At 48.4% G+C, this 16,558-nt stretch overlaps 1 protein-coding gene across 2 annotated transcripts in view; it reads right to left on the bottom strand.

Annotated features, from left to right (window-relative positions):
* The window catches only part of POLD2 (DNA polymerase delta 2, accessory subunit), a 69,609-nt gene that overhangs the window by 16,631 nt on the left and 36,420 nt on the right, over positions 1 to 16,558 (bottom strand). For both annotated transcript variants that reach the window (XM_029604202.1, XM_029604203.1), the window contains 2 exons: positions 9,422 to 9,502; positions 3,151 to 3,308 (listed from right to left, as the gene is read on the bottom strand). In XM_029604202.1, the coding sequence (XP_029460062.1) occupies positions 3,151 to 3,308; positions 9,422 to 9,502 (239 nt within the window). The remainder of the gene's footprint in view (positions 1 to 3,150; positions 3,309 to 9,421; positions 9,503 to 16,558) is intronic.

The raw sequence follows: 16,558 nt of genomic DNA, 5'->3' as shown, positions 1-16,558 counted from the left end.
TCAAAGGCCACAATAGCGCATTGGTTGAAGGAGGCTATCGGTTACGCTTATATCTATCATGGTCTTCCTGATAGATAGGGGTTAAGGGCTCATTCTACTTGGTCCCAGAGTGCCAAGTGATTTCGCCACAAGAGTTTTGTAGGGTGGCTACGTGGAAGTCTTTACATACCGTTGCCAGACATTACCGATTGGACGTCCGGGCTCCAGATGTCGACTGTTTCGGTGAAAGTGTACTTCAAGTGGGACTCTCACAGTCCCACCCCAGTTAGGGAAGCTTGGGTACATCCCAGGAGTCTGGACAGATCTGGGTACGTACAGGGAAGGAAAACATTCTTACCTGCTAATTTTCATTCCTGTAGTAGCACAGATCAGTCCAGAGTCCTGCCCAGTGGGGAAGGGGGGTTTAAGGAGAGTCCGCTCGATCTTTTTCTATTAAGATTCTGAAGATTTCTTAAAAAAAAAAAAAAGTTCTGAAGTATGGCACTGGTTTCTCACTAGTCTCTGCAAGAAAGATTCCAAATTTGGTTTTAATTCTCAATTATGAGGTTTCCTCTTTTCCCTGCTCGTTATGGGAAATATTACAGAGTTGTTTTAATATGCAGTTTTGTTAAATATTTTATGCTTGTGTACTGAGTAATACTGAGGAGCTGCAAGTGGCACATCGGGTTAAGAGACAGTGCTTGTGAAACTTTCTTTGTCACCATCTGGTGGAAGGGAGGCAAAACCCAGGAATCTGGACTGATCTGTGGTACTACAGGAACGAAAATTAGCAAGTAAGATCCAATTTTCCTTTTTTGGCCAAAAAGGCCTTGTGAAGCAGCAGAACAAACTCTGTGGTGAAACCCTCCGTATCCATGGCGTCCTCCTCAGGCTCCCTCAAAGTGATCATGGAGGACACAGTTTACTTCTTGCTGCACGCAACAGATATGGATGCTGCCCTCTCAACTCCATCAGGAGCCTGTGTAATGGGCCCAGCCTATCTAGTGACTCTCCGTATGGTAGCAGACTCAACTGAGGATCCCTCCTCTCCCAAGACGAGGCAAAACACAGCACAGCTGCGCTGAGTTGGTCACGTCTCACCTCGCAGGCCTGAAGGTTCCTGCATGCTATGCAGTCGGCGCCATACTCGCATGCACATGGCACGATCACCTGAACCGCTGTGCTCCAAGAGGGCCTGCACACCGAGCTGCCCAGGACCTTGGGTGCTAACAAGATCACAGTGACTCCTTTCCCCTCCACACTAACCGCTCCTGCTGGCAAAAAAACACTGCTCGACCAGCCCTTTTTAAGGCACAGCACTAAAACAACAAAACAGCAGCTAACACAGAAAATTATAATACTTTCCTGTTCCTGTGTTTGGCTGGCGGTGAGGCGGAGAAGACCTTGGAGGGAAGGAGGGAGCCATATTCCCTGGCTTTTCAGTTCCTTAGGATGCTGAGACAGACTGGGGATTACCAACTCCACCTGAGGTATGGCCTACAAAGATGCATAACACCTCAGGGAGCACTCCAAAAAATTTTCTCTCTCTCAAACTACTTTTTTTTTTTTTTTAAACTCTCTCAGACTGCAGGTCTGCAACTCCACCAACTGCTAGAGACAGAGAAATACTGAGGGACTGCAGGTGGTACTCTCGGTTATGTAGCAGTGCTTCAAAGTTTTTGTTCTCTGCCTCCATCTTCCGGTAGGGATGCAAAACCCACTTGGTCTGGACTGATTTGGGGTAAGAACAATAGAGCAGCTTTTAAACTAGAACAAAGGGGAAAGCAGACAGTCGCTCAGCAGTGCATGGTTCAGAGAGAGGTATCTTCAAAGGATACTAATGATGTATTAGAATTAGGGCATCCCGACAGTGAGGTTCCAATAATTAGAAAAATAGTCCAAGTGCCTGTAACTAAAAACTCACTTGAGCTAGAAAATTCTAACTTATCCCTATCAATTAAAAAGCAGAATGAAAATACAAACAAAAAACAAACTTTGAAATGTTTGTATGCTAATGCCAGAAGTCTAAGAAGTAAGATGGGAGAATTAGAATGTATAGCAGTGAATGATGACAAACTTAATTGGCATCTCAGAGACATGGTGGAAAGAGGATAACCAATGGGACAGTGCTATACCAGGGTACAAATTATATCGCAATGACAGAGAGGAGCACCCGGGAGGAGGTGTGGCACTTTATGTCCGGGATGGCATAGAGTCCAACAGAATGTTTAGAACACTTTCCACTATTTTTCCTGGCACTGAAGTCAGGCTAACTGGTCTGAAGTTTCCCGGATCGCCCCTGGAGCCCTTTTTAAATATAGGGGTTACATTTGCTATCCTTCAGTCTTCAGGTACAATGGATGATTTTAATGATAGGTTACAAATTTTTACTAATAGGTCTGAAATTTCATTTTTTAGTTCCTTCAGAACTCTGGGGTGTATACCATCCGGTCCAGGTGATTTACTACTCTTCAGTTTGTCAGTCAGGTCTACCACATCTTCTAGGTTCACCGTGATTTTATTCAGTCCATCTGAATAATTACCCATGAACAAAAGTACGTGCGTGCGTACTTTTTAAAGATCACATTTTTACAGAGGGGAAAAGTGGGCAGGGTTAGGTCAGGGGAAGAAACAACGTACATAGTTCTGCATTTTCAAAACTATGCATATTTTGGAAGAAACAAATATTCAAAGAAAAGGCAAGTGCAAATCTCTGTACTTTTTTCCTAGACAACTTTCAAAGGAAAAGTATATGTGTACTCTGCTTTCAAGAACAGGCAAAAAGCCTGCAGGTAAAAGCACCCGCACAGTTTGGAAAATTGCCCCCTAAGAGACCAGAGATTAAAAAGGTAACAGAGAATGATTCTGGTGGATGAGTCCTGGGAAGGAAGGTGGAAGGGTAGAGAGTGGTACTGAGTGGTGGTAGCATGGGGGAGGGAAAGAGTGTGTAATGTTTTTCAGGCCATCTACTTTCTGACCCACAGCCACCACTGAGGAAACCTCTGTTTATCATAACACTAAGCAGACAGCAGTGGTCTTACTCTCCTTAATACCCCATACAAAAATCTTAAAATAATCCTAGGAACATAGCTCCTTAAATGTAAGAGATGACGTCAGCAGCAATTAGTGCTAGAATTAAAGAAGGGGAAAATGAAGGGTTAGTCTCCATACCTGACACCATCAATGTCTGCTTGGTAGGGGTTGGTGACGAGCTGGAGTGTGGCATACATAGCAGACTGGGGAAACATACAGTGATGGAGAGGCTGCTGTGGCATTGTGTAGTTAGTGGGATCAAAGGCACCAGGCATAACATCCACAGGCACAGAAGCCTGAAATAAAACAGAGGTGTCAATCCCATACTGGTTAATTTTACTATAGGCTCTGTACATGGTAACATGAACATGTCTATCCCACACTATGTAATTATAGGATAGACCCTGAATGTACACAGGGACTGGTAATGCACACGGATCAGTCCCACAGAGGAAAATTAGTTTCTTTCCTGATAATTTTCGTTCCTGTAGTACCACGGATCAGTCCAGACTCCTGGGTTTTGCCCCCCCCCTCTAGCTGATGGAGACAGAGCAGTTATCAAAACAATCTCTGCCTATATATAAGCTGGTGCCTCCTACAGTCCAACAGTATTACTCAATGTCAAAGCAGAATGGAACTCTCAAAACCATAACTATATTTAATAAAAGAAACAAACCGGTCCACTGAACTCTCCTGGGACCTGAACCTTGAGAACCACTTGAGGACAAAAAATTAAAATATCTGCCAATCTGAAATAATGAAATACATAAGAACCGAGCGGACTCTACCTTTCTTCCATATCTCTGACGGGCGGGATTCTGGACTGATCCGTGGGACTATCAGGTAAGAAATTAATTTTCCTTTCCCTGTACATACCTGGATCAGTCCAGACTCCTGGGAGTACCAGAGCTTTCTTACCTGGGATGGGATCTGGAGAGGCCTGCTCGAAGCACTCCCTCTCCAAATCCTCCTGAAACTTGAAGCCTGGACATCCAGTCTGTAATGTCTTGCAAAAGTACACAAGGATTTCCACGTAGCCGCCCTGCAAATCTCCTGCGGTGATACCATCTGACACTCTGCCCAAGACGCTGCTTGCGAACGAGTAGAGTGGGCATGCAGCCCCATAGGAAGGGATCTACCATGAATAAGATAGGCCGAACTAATAGCCTCCTTTAGCCAACGAGCTATAGTAGTTTTGGATGCCTGCCATCCTCGTTTAGGACGACTCCACAGCACAAAGAGATGGTCAGACACACAAAACTAATTGGTAACCTCTAGGTAATGCAGCAAGGTTCTGCGAACATCGAGCTTCCACAAGTCGCCAGCCAAAGGATCCGAACGGTTTAACTCCATGAAGGCCGGCAGCTCCACCGACTGGTTGACATGAAAGGAGGAAACCACTTTCGGCAAGAAAGACGGAACCGTCCTTAAGGAAACGCCCGAATCCGAAATCTGCAAAAAGGGTTCCCTACAGGAAAGCGCCTGGAGTTCCGATACCCTACGAGCTGATGTAATGGCCACCAGAAAAATCACCTTCAAGGTAAGATCTTTTAGAGTCGATCTCTTCAAAGGCTCAAAAGCCGCTGAGCAAAGAGCAGTGAGGACTAAATTCAGACTCCACGACAGATAAGGATGCCAAATCGGAGGACGCAAGTGTTTTGCTCCCTTACAAAATGAACTACATCCAGATGTGCCACTAATGCTACACCCTGGATGGAGCCACGCAAACAACCAAGCGCCGCCACCTGCACTCTGAGGGAACTACATGACAAACCCTTAGAAAGACCGGATTGTAGAAAACACAGAATATCCAACACCGAGGCCCGGGTAGGCGCGACTTCTCGGTCCAAACACCAAGTCTCAAAAACTTTCCATACTCTAACATATGTGAGACTGGTAGAAGTCTTACGCAATCGGAGAAGCGTAGCTACTATGGCCAGAGAATAACCTTTGCGACTTAACCTCTGCCTTTCAAAAGCCATGTCGCTAGGCAGAAGCGATCGACTTCCTCCAAATAAACAGGACCTTGATGCAGCAGGTCTGGGAGAACTGGAAACCGCAGCGGACCGTCCACCACAAGATTGAGAAGGTCCGCAAACTAGGGATGTCTTGGCCATTCTGGCGCTATCAGAATGACCTCCGTTGGATGGATCTCTATCCGCCTGAGCACTTTGCTGATCAATGGCCAAGGCGGGAAGACGTACAGCAGAACCTCGGTGGGCCAAGGCAGCACTAGGGCATCTATCCCTTCGGCTCCCGTTTCTCTGCGACGAGCATAGAACCACGGTGCTTTGGCATTCCGAAAAGTTGCCATTAGGTCCATGCTGGGCGTGCCCCATGTATCGCATATGAGTTGAAAGGCGGTCTCCGCCAGCGCCCATTCTCTGGGATCTAGGCGGTGACGACTAAGAAAGTCTGCCTGTACATTGTCCATGCCGGCGATGTGAGAAGCTGCTATGCTCACCAAGTTTTGTTCTGCCCAGCTGATCAATTGGCGAACTTCCATCGCCACCGGTTGACTTCTGGTTCCTCCCTTGGCGTTTGATGTATGCCACCGTGGTCGCATTGTCTGAGAGAATTCTGACCGACTTGCCCTGGAGGAGAGGATGGAACGCTTGCAGCGCCAACCATACCGCCCTGGTTTCCAGTCGATTGATCGACCAGAGCGATTCGACGGGAGACCAAAGTCCTTGCACCGATTTCCCTCGGCATACTGCTTCCCAACCAGAGAGACTGGCATTCGTGGTAACCACTGTCCAGTCAGGCACCTCCAGAGGAACTCCTCGGGTTAAATTGCCAGTCACCAACCACCAATCGAGACTGGATCTCGCTGTATCCGTATGCGGCAAAGGTAGATGAAAAAGCTCAGAGACTGGGTTCCATCGGGAAAGCAAGGCGGACTGTAAAAGCCTCATATGAGCAAAGGCCCAGGTTACCAGTTCTAATGTTGAAGTCATCAACCCGAGAACCTGTAAATAATCTCTGACTCTGGGCGGGCGTTTGAGCATTAAACCTCTTGGACTTGCAGCTTGGAGATGCGTTCCATGGTAAGAAAAACTCTGCCCTGCTGAGTGTTGAATAGAGCACCCAAATATTCCAACGACTGAGTGGGGTCCAGACGGCTCTTGGCGAGATTGACCACCCAGCCCAGCGATTACAGAAGCTGAAGTACTCTCTGAATCACCTTCTGGGCAAGCGCTTTCGATTTTGCTCAAATCAGCCAATCGTCCAAGTAAGGATGCACCAGCAACCCCTCCCTGCAGAGATGGGCTGCCACCACCACCATCACCACCTTGGTGAATGTCCCCCGCGCTGTGGCCAGACTGAAGGATAGAGCCCGAAACTGAAACTGCTGATCCAGTACCGAAAACCGAAGAAGCCTCTGGTAGTCTGACCGAATGCCTATACGAAGATACGCTTCCGTGAGGTCTAAGGATGCTAGAAACTCCCTTGCGCACCGAGGCAATGACTGACTGGAGCGTCTCCATGCAAAACTGGGGGACCCGGAGACATCCGTTTACTCTTTTCAGATCCAGAATGGGCCGAAAGGATCCCTCTTTTTTTGGCACTATTAAGTAAATGGAATAACAGCCTTTCCTTCTTGCCTCCGGAGGCACTGAGACGATGGCCCCTAGTTGCAGAAGTCGCTGCAAAGTGTCCTGCACCGCTTTCTGCTTGGTTTCGTAACTGCAGGGAGAAATTAGAAATTGGTCCCGAGAACATTGTGCAAAATCTAAAGTATTGCCTTCTCTTATCACGGTAAGGACCAACTGGTCCGTCGTTACTTTGGTCCATTCCTCGAAAATCAAGGACAGTCTTCCCCCTATCTCCGGCACCGAGGAATGGACCCGCACTCCTTCATTGTGATGATTTTGCACCGGAAGCAGACTGGAGTTACCAGGCCTGCTGAACTGGCGGCCCCGAAAGGACTGGGACCAGGTCTGTTGCCTGTTAGGAGCGTGCCGAAAAGGGGCCATGGGCGCTCTAGATAGGCGAAATCTTCGATTCCCTCTGAATCTGGCCCGGGACGAAAAAGATCCTCTGGATTTCGGTCTATCCTCCGGTAACCGATGAATCTTATTCTCCCCCAGAGATTGGATCATATCTTCCAGGTCCTTACCAAAAAGTAACTTGCCTTTTAAGGGCAAGGACCCAAGCTGTGACTTGGAGGAGACATCCACCGACCAGTTTCTCAACCAGAGGAGCCTACGAGCTGAGACAGCTGAAACCATGGATCTGGCCGATGTGTGAAATAGATCATGTAGTGCATCCGCACTGTACGCCACCAAAGCTTCCAGATGACCTGCCTGGGCCACCTCTTCATCCGATAAGGCGGCATTAGCTTGCAACTGCTGAACCCAGCGAAGACCCGCTCGTAAAGCAAAATTGCTGCAAATAGATGCACACACTCCAGGTGCTGAAACCTCACAATACTTTTAAATTGCACTTCCAACTTCCTGTCTTGCAGGTCCTTGAGTGCTGTAGCTCCAGTAACCGGGATCGTGGTCTTCTTGGTAACAGCGGACACTGCCGCATCTACCTTGGGTACTCAAAGCAGCTCTAAAGCATCCTCTGGCAGAGGATATAGCTTGTCCATGGCCTTATTCACTTTCAATCTCAGATCCAGGGTATCCCATTCCCGGAAGAGCAAATCTGTAGCCGAGAAATGAAAGGGAAAGGAAGAAGCAGGGCCTCTCAGACCCAGCAACACCGGATCCATAGCACCCAGTTTAGATTCCTCTGGGGGACCTTCAATGCCCAGTTCAGCTAAAACAGAAGGAATAAGGGGACCCAACTCCTCCTTTCTAAAGAGGTGCACCACCTTAGGTCATCCCCTTCCGCAGTATGCATCCCACACATTGCGCCTTGGTGCTGTAAATCAGGGTCTACATCCACCCCCTGTGGGGGCTTGGGCTGGAGGTCTGGGTCATCTGGATCAGTTTCCGGACTAGAAGTATCCGGAGCAATCTGGGAAACCCCTGACCGACGGAGACGCTTAGGCTGAGCAGGTTCTGCACCTCCCTTAGAGGTAGACTGTTTCTTAGCAGAGGGCTTAGAACTTTGAGAAAAGACCTTTTTACCAGATTGCAGCTTCCCTAACTTCCTCTCCTTGTAAGCTTTATGGAGCAACACCACAAATTGTGACGAAAAAGAGGAAGAGGAGTAGTCAGAGGCCCCCTCGGGGCTATCCTCCATTATAGGGGAATTAGGCTGTAAAGGTTCCCTGTCCGTTGGCAAACCTTGCTGGGGAGAAAGAGGAGGTGGTAAAACCCCCTCCCCCAGCGCTGCACTAGTCACAACCCTGAAAGAGTGAAAAAGTGCCCCCATTCCTGCACTGAACTGGAACTGATCAGCCTCAGAGTGAATTGTAGCAGATGTCCCAACGTGACCCGGGCAGACTGTTTTAACTAATTTTGCCGTTTTAACATTTTTTTCGGTTCCTAACGACCCCTCCCCCCCCCCCCCCCCCCCCCCCCGGGATACAAGCAGAGCAAAGGTCCTCCCTGGAGAGACGCACGCGGGCCAACCCACATGCGTGCAAACGGACGAACGCGGCATCGAGTTGTGACAGGAAAATTATAAACAAAATTCAATAATCGTGAAGAAATAGCAAAACAAAAAGCAAATACAGTGTTGAGACAGGGAGTGAGGGAGAGAGAGCCAGCAAGTAAAACTTTCTTTTTTTTTTTTTTTTTTTTTTTTAATTACAAAATTTGCCCGGCAGTGGTCCAAGGTGCTGATCCCTTCAGGTGGAGTGAACTGGGCTCCCGGTGTCGTACCCAAGCTGCTAAGTAGATAAGTAGGGCCCTCGACCCTGTGAAGCAGCTGCCTCAGAACAGTGGGGGATGGTTCTCTCAGAACCTAATGACCCCCTGGGAGGCTAACAACCACTATACTGCCACAAGCTCCTTTCTTATTCTTTTTTTTTTTTTTTTTAAATAAAGCTGAAATAAGCCAGAAACAAAAGACAAAAAAGTCCCCTAAACTAACTAAACACAAGAAAACCAAGTAAGCACACAGCCCAGACTGTAGGTTTTGCACCTCCACCATCTGCTGGAGACAGAGGAATACTGCTGGACTGTAGGTGGCACCAGCCTATACATAGGCGGATTTTGTTTTGATAATTGCTCTGTCTCCATCTGCTAGAGGGGGGAGGCAAAACCCAGTAGTCTGGCCTGATCCAGGTACGAAAAGGGAATGAATATTTACAGCAGGGAGTCTGTACATGCATTGGGGCCTGTAATGCACACACATCAATCCCACATGACATTTATGTGTTGAGACTTCTCTATATGTCCTGAATAGACAGCCCTCTCAAAGATTTGGATTTCATGAGCCCCATCAAAACCTAATTCCTAGTTCTACTCAACCAGGAAACCATGGCTGAAGCAGCATCTTCAGGACTCACACTCAACTGCAGTAAGATCTCGTCCAGCATTTTAATGGCTTCCACGCTGGCAGCCTGTGTCTTTTTCGTCAGATACCGGGCCTGAAACACACATGAAAGGAGAGTTAGAGTAGAGATTTTTAAAAAGTTCTAGAAAATATAAAGGTCTCATATTACGACCAATAATGCAGAATCTATAACAACAGATATCCACAAGTGCAGGGGCATCACAGGCAGACACAATACAAGCTTCTGCTAAGCTATTAGAAAAGAACTTCTTAAAGTCATGGAATGTACTGACTGCAGTTCCACAGAGATTTCTGCCTTTCTCCCAGGACAAGAAGGATGGCAGTACTCACACACGAGTGACATCATCGGATGGAGCCCGGCACGGGAAACTTTGACAGACACATTGAGCATGCCACCATCCACGTGGGGTCCCTCTTTTTCCGCAACGCTGAAGCCTTGCGACTGTGGAGCTCACTCTCTTTTTGTGTGGAAAACTATCCTTCCTTTCTTCCCGAATCCTGTTGGGTTTCTCTGTGCTTTTCGGGGTTATTTTCGAGCTCCATGGTAAGTTTTCCTCGTTGTTTGCAATCGATTAGACGGTGTCGCCTCCCGGTGGCTGCCGGACACTGACCGCGCGCCACGTTCTTTTTCCCATGGCATCATCCGGCTTCCGCCATTGCCCCCAGTGCCCCCAGACTATGTCCATCACAGATCCTCATGAGATCTATGTCTTGTGCCTGGGGGCATCGCATGATGTCCGTGGCTACGATCTTTGTGCCATCGGGTGTGCCTTGATAAAATGGAGAAATTGTTTGGCGCCAGAAAGTCGGAACCCTTGATATCGGCATCAGGGATTTCGAAACCAAAGGGTAAGAAGATCACTATGACCCCGACCCCCTTTGGTGTCTCTTCTGCTACCGATTGCCAGTTTAGAACTAGGTGCAGCGGACTGTCTGATGTTGATTTCTTCTCTTTCCAGGTCTGGATCCTCAACATCTCCCTCAGCTCCAGGGAAAGACCAGGCCAAGCATCGGGGGAAATTGAGAAAACATCACCATAGATCCTCATCATTGCATGCGTCAGACCACAGGAGGGCACCGGCACTATCCGTGCTGCCCCCAAATTGGTCCAGGACCAAAGAAGCCTTGCCTTCCGTGCAACCCAAAGGACCAACAACGATCCCCACCGGAGGCACAGATCCCCCCTCCACACACACAGTTCCAGAGCCAATCTGATTTCGCCACCCTCCTCCTCCTCAAGCTGTCCTGTCCTCATCAGCATTCGAGGAGGAGTTGGAGAGATGTGCGTGGCTGGTGGTCGGCCGGGCCTTGCAGGGCATCGAGTCACCGGGACCGCCGCCACCACCGGAGCCGACTCCATCGGTGCTTGCTCCTTTGTTGGAGCAGTTGGATCTGCTGCTTGGTGTCTTGCCAACACAGCCTGCCCCAATGCCTTGAGTCCCCTCGATGACGAAGGGAGCATCAATGCGGCCTCCATCAGTGGCTATCCCGGTGACTCCTCTAAGGATAGACCGTCTGGGTTGATGGTGCCACTACCATGCAAGGTACCCCAACTGGTCTTTGGGATCGATGCTGTCGGAGCTACTGATTCCCTTGGTGCTCCCGGTGTCCACAGGGCCTTCGGTGCCAGAACACCCTCCGGTTCCAGCGGCGCCGCCGGGACCATCGGGGTTTCAGCATAAAACCTTGCTGGGGGCTCCGCCTCAGGTATCCCCGAGCACACAGAGTGAGGAGGATGCCCCCTACGATCCTTGGGAGGGCAAGGCATCCCCGTCCTTGACAAAGGACTCTGAGGACTTGCCTTCCGAGCAATCTCCTCCTGAGGAAAGGTGTAAGGACCCAACGGGGAACTAACTTGTGCTGGGTTCGAGAGGGCCATGGCAGAATTGGTGCCTTTTCAGCTCCTAATTAAGCAGGACTCCAGGCACAAGATGCTAGAAATCCTACAGTTTGTGGATGCTCCAAAAGAGGTGGTTGCTGTACCAGTGCATGACATCTTTAAAGATTTGGTTGTCCACCTTTAGGAGCACCTCATTTCCATTCCATTAGTGAACAAGAAGACTGATGCTGTCTATCTGTCTAACCCACTATAGGATTTGAATGCCAACTTCCACACCAGTCAGTGGAATATTGTAATATTTTAATCTTTAATGAGTTTTGTTTTTTCTATTCATTTAAGTTTTATTCTTTTTCTACATTTTATTACGTATATTCCTTTGTTCTTTGCCTAATCCTCTTTTGTGTTAGACGATTCATAAATTAATAAAATCTAAATCTCCCCTGTGTACCCTACGGACATTTGCAGCGGACCAGCAAATACTTCAGCTACAGCTCTCTGCCCTCTTAATGGCTCAAGCAGTCAAACCTGTTCTGCCAAATCAGTAGGGTGACGGGTTCTCCTCCAGGTATTTCCTAATTCCCAAGAAAACCGGATGGCTTCGCCCCATCCTAGATCTAAGGACATTGAACAGTTTTCTTGTAAGAGAAAAATTCAAAAAGGTCTCGTTGGGGGCTCTAATCCCTCTTCTCAGGACTGGGAACTGGCTTTGCTCCCTCTATCTCAAGGATGCGTATTGCTCATATTGCGATCTCCCCCTGCCATGGAAAATACCTCAGTTCCCTGGAAGGGAAGAAACACTATCAGTATCGGGTGCTGCCTTTCGATCTCGCATCTACACCCCACATCTTCACAAAATGCCTGGTGGTAGTGGGGGCTTATCTCAGGAGACACCGGGTACATGTCTTTTCCTACATGGAAGATTGGCTCATCAAGAGCGACGCCAGGCAGGGAGTGTTGCATTCTCTCCACTCCACCATTCGGATCCCAGAGGGCCTAGGATTTGTAATCAACTACCCGAAATTCCAGCTTCTTCTGACACTACAGTTGGACTTTATTGGGGCCAAGTTCAATATGGTCCAGACAAAGGCCTTTTTGCCTTGGGACTGAGCGCCTTGGGATCGATGTCTCTCAGCCATCACGTCTATGTGCACCAGATCTTGCATCTCTTGGGACATATGGAGATGAAGGTGCATGTCACACCTTTTGCTCGATTGCACATGCACAGAGCATAGTGGACATTGCGCTCTCAGTGGTGCCAGGCCACCCAGGACCTTCAAGCTTGCATCTTAGTCACCACACCACTTCGACAATCCCTCGTGTGGTGGGAGATCCTGTCCAACCTAGAGATTGGGATGCCTTTCCAGGTCTCTCCGCCTCAGGTTGTTCTCACCACAGATGCGTCTCACACGGGTTGGGGAGCCCATGTTGCAGCCCTCAGCACCCAAGGCCAATGGTCCTTGCAGGAGCAGCGTCTCCAGATCAATTTCCTGGAGCTCCGGGCAATCCTGTATGCCCTATGGACATTTCGGGATCACTTGACCAACAAGGTAGTTTTGGTTCAAACTGACAATCAAGTGGCAGTGTGGTACCTGAACAAGCCGGGCGGGGGGGGTTAACAGGTTCATTCCTCCTTTGCCAAGAGGTGGTACAAATCTGGTCCTGGGCTCCTCGCAGGGCATTCTACTTTGAGCCGTATAACTACCAGGAGCAGAAAATGTGATGGCGGACACATTGAGTCGGATGTTCTGCCCTCATGAATGGTCTCTGAAGCAAGAGGTGGTGAATTGGATCTTTCGTCTTTGCTTCCCCGAACAGGAAAGTGGATTGATTCTGCTCCCTAGTCAGGACGGATGGTAGGCCTGTTTCGGATGCATAAATGTATCATTGGGGCATCGGCCTCCTGTTTGCATATCTTCCCCTACCACTAGTCTCGAGGACTCTCCTGAAACTTCAACAGGACCGAGGCACTATGATCCTGATAACGCCTTACTGGCCATGACAGATCTGGTTCCCACTTCTGCAGGATCTATCCTCACAGCCTCCGATCCAGCTGGGGACCGCTCCGGACCTGATCACGCAGGATCAGGGCAGGCTACGCCAACCCAACCTCCAGGCCTTGTCACTCACGGCATGGATGTTGACACTGCAGACCCTGGGCCTTTCGGACAGTATGTCTCGAGTCCTGGTGGAGTCCAGGATGCTTTCGATTAGGAAATCTTACAATCTCAAGTGAAAGAGGTTCTTGGTTTGGTGTGAGGGAAACAGCTTGGACCTGTTCTCCTGCTCCACCCCTGTTTCTGGATTACCTGTTGCAGCTGTCAGAGACTGGCTTAAAAAAAACCTCTGGTGAGAGTTCATCTTACTGCCATCGGGGCATATAATCAGGAGGTGGATGACTCATCCATCTCAACCCATCCTCTCGTGGGGTATTTCATGCAAGGTTTACTTCAGCTCAAGCCCCCAATACGGCCCCCAGTTGTATCCTGGGACCTCAATGTGGAACTGACGCATCTCATGGGAGCACTGTTTGAGCCCCTGAGATCTTGTGACCTGAAGTACCTATCCTGGAAGGTCGTCTTCCTAGTGGCAGTCACTTCAGCATGCAAGGTCAGTGAACTTCAGGCTTTAGTATCATACCCACCTTATACAAAATTTTTCATGATAAGGTAGTTTTGCGTACGCATCTGAAGGAACTCCATGACCAACTTTGGTAGGAACATCTCAATCAATCTATTATCCTGTCCACCTTTTTTCCAAGGCCACACTCTCCCCGAGGTGAGCATGTCCTGCACACTCTAGATTGTAAAAGGGCCCTGGCCTTTTACCTGGACCTGACGGCGACTCACGCCAGTCCATGCAACTTTTTGTCTCCTTTGACAAGAACAGATAAGAAAATTAGTTTCTTACCTGATAATTTTCGTTCCTGTAGTACCACCGATCAGTCCAGACTCCTGGGGTTATGCCCCCCTCTAACAGACAGAGACAGAGAAATTCTAAAGAACTCTGACGTATATAGCAGGGCTCCACCTACAGTCCATCAGTATTGCTCAGTCACAAATCAGAATGGATGAAAAAAAACCCTAACTATATAACCTAAGCTATAACCTTTAACTGGATCACTAACCCCAATTGGGAACAGACCCGGATGAATACGGAAAAACAAGATTGAACTGCAGACAAAAAAAGTGAACAATTACTGAAAAGAGAGGACTCTCCATTACATGTATGTGCCGAGTGGGTGGGACTCTGGACTGATCCGTGGTACTATAGGAACGAAAATTATCATATAAGAAACTCATTTTCTTTTCCCTGTACGTACTCTGATCAGTCCAGACTCCTGGAATGTACCAGAACTATTTTCTTACGTGGGATAGGATCCGGAGAGGCCCACTCTCAGCACACCTTCTCCAAATCCACCGGTCCCCGGAGCCTGGACATCCAGATGGTAATGTGTAGCAAAAAGTATGCAAAGATTTCCATGTGGCCACTGTGCAAATTTCTTGTGGCGAAATTTGCTGACATTCTGCCCAGGACGCCGCCTGAGATCGTGTAGAATGTGCCTTAATACCCAAAGGTAAGGACTTGCCACTCAACAAATATGCAGAATTTATGGTTTCCTTCAACCATTGGGCGATCGTCTTCTTAGACGCCATATTACCCCTTTTTAGGCCACTCGAAAGAACGAATAGATGATCCAAGACACGAAAACTATTAGTAACCTCTAAATAATGCATCAAGACCCTGCGAACATCCAACTTCTTTAGGTTCTTAGCAAAAGGATCCGGCTGATCGATATCAGAAAAAGACGGGAGTTCTACTGATTGATTGAAATGAAAAGAGGAAACAACCTTTGGCTAAAAGGAAGGAACCGTTCGCAAGGAAATTCCGGAATCAGAAATCCTTAAAAAGAGTTACCTGCAAGATAGGGCCTGAAGCTCAGATAATCTACGAGCCGAGGAAATTGCAACAAGAAAAACAACTTTCAAAGATCCTTTAAGGTTGCGCTTTTCAAAGGTTCAAAAGGTGCAGCACACAAAGCTTTGAGGACTAAATTTAAATTCCAGGAAGGACAAGGATGTCTGAATGGAGGGCGCAAATGCTTTGCTCCCCGAAGAAAACGAGATATATCCGGATGCAACACCAACGGTCAACCCCGAATGGTATCTTGCAAACAAACAAGAGCAGCAACCTGCACCCTCAAGGAGCTACACGATAAGCCCTTAGCTAAACCAGCTTGAAAAAACCACAAAATATCCGGAACAGACGACCGAGTAGGAACAACATTGTGGTCTAAGCACCAAGACTCAAACACCTTCCATACTCGAACATAAGACAAGGAAGTGAAAGTTTTACACGATTGTAAGAGTGTAGCTCCCACAGCATCCGAATAACCTTTATCCTTCAGACGCTGCCTCTCAAAAGCCATGCCGCTAGACAAACGCGATCGACCTGATCGAAACAAACGGGCCCTTGATGAAGTAGGTTCAGAAGATCCGGGAACATCAGAGGAGCCTCCACAGCCAGATTGAACAGATCCACAAACCATGGGCGATGGGGCCACTTGGGAGCTACTAGAATGGCGTCTGTCAGATGTAGTTCTATTCGTCTGAGGACCTTGCCGATTAGTGGCCAAGGAGGAAACACATTCTTCGGCCAAGGCAGCACCAGAGCATCTACTCCCTCCACTGCTGTGTCTCTGCGATGAGCAAAGAAGCGTGGAGCTTTGGAATTCTTGAATGTTGCCATGAGATCCATGCAAGGAATGCCCCACCAGTTGCAGATTAACTGAAAAGCTTTGTCTGCCAGTTCCCACTCTCCTGGATCGAGACGATGTCGACTGAGAAAATCCGCATGAACATTGCCGACCCCGGCAATGTGGGACACCGCTATGCTGACTAGGTGCTGTTCCGCCCAACAAATCAACTGATGAGCTTCCAAAGCAACAGACTGGCTCTTGGTTCCTCCTTGGCGATTGATGTAAGCAACCGTGGTCGCGCTGTCGGATAGTATGCGGTGTGATTTCCCCTTGAGGAGTGGAAGAAACTTCTGTAAAGCCAGTCGAACCGCTCTGGTTTCCAAGCGATTGATGGACCACTGAGACTCCTTTTGGGACCATTATCCTTGCACTGACTTTCTCAGACACACTGCCCCCCCAACCTGAAAGGCTGGCATCCGTTGTCACTACCGTCCACTGCTGAACCACCAAGGGAACTCCGCGGGTCAAATTGTACGAAATCAGACACCAATCCAAGCTGGATCGAGCAGACTCCGTCAGTGGAAGGGGAAAGC

The sequence above is a fragment of the Rhinatrema bivittatum genome, chromosome 5, assembly GCF_901001135.1.
Source record: "Rhinatrema bivittatum chromosome 5, aRhiBiv1.1, whole genome shotgun sequence".
Taxonomy (NCBI): Eukaryota; Metazoa; Chordata; class Amphibia; order Gymnophiona; family Rhinatrematidae; genus Rhinatrema; species Rhinatrema bivittatum.
The sequence above is the reverse complement of the archived record's forward strand: the minus strand, read 5'-3'. Positions and strand labels throughout refer to the sequence as shown.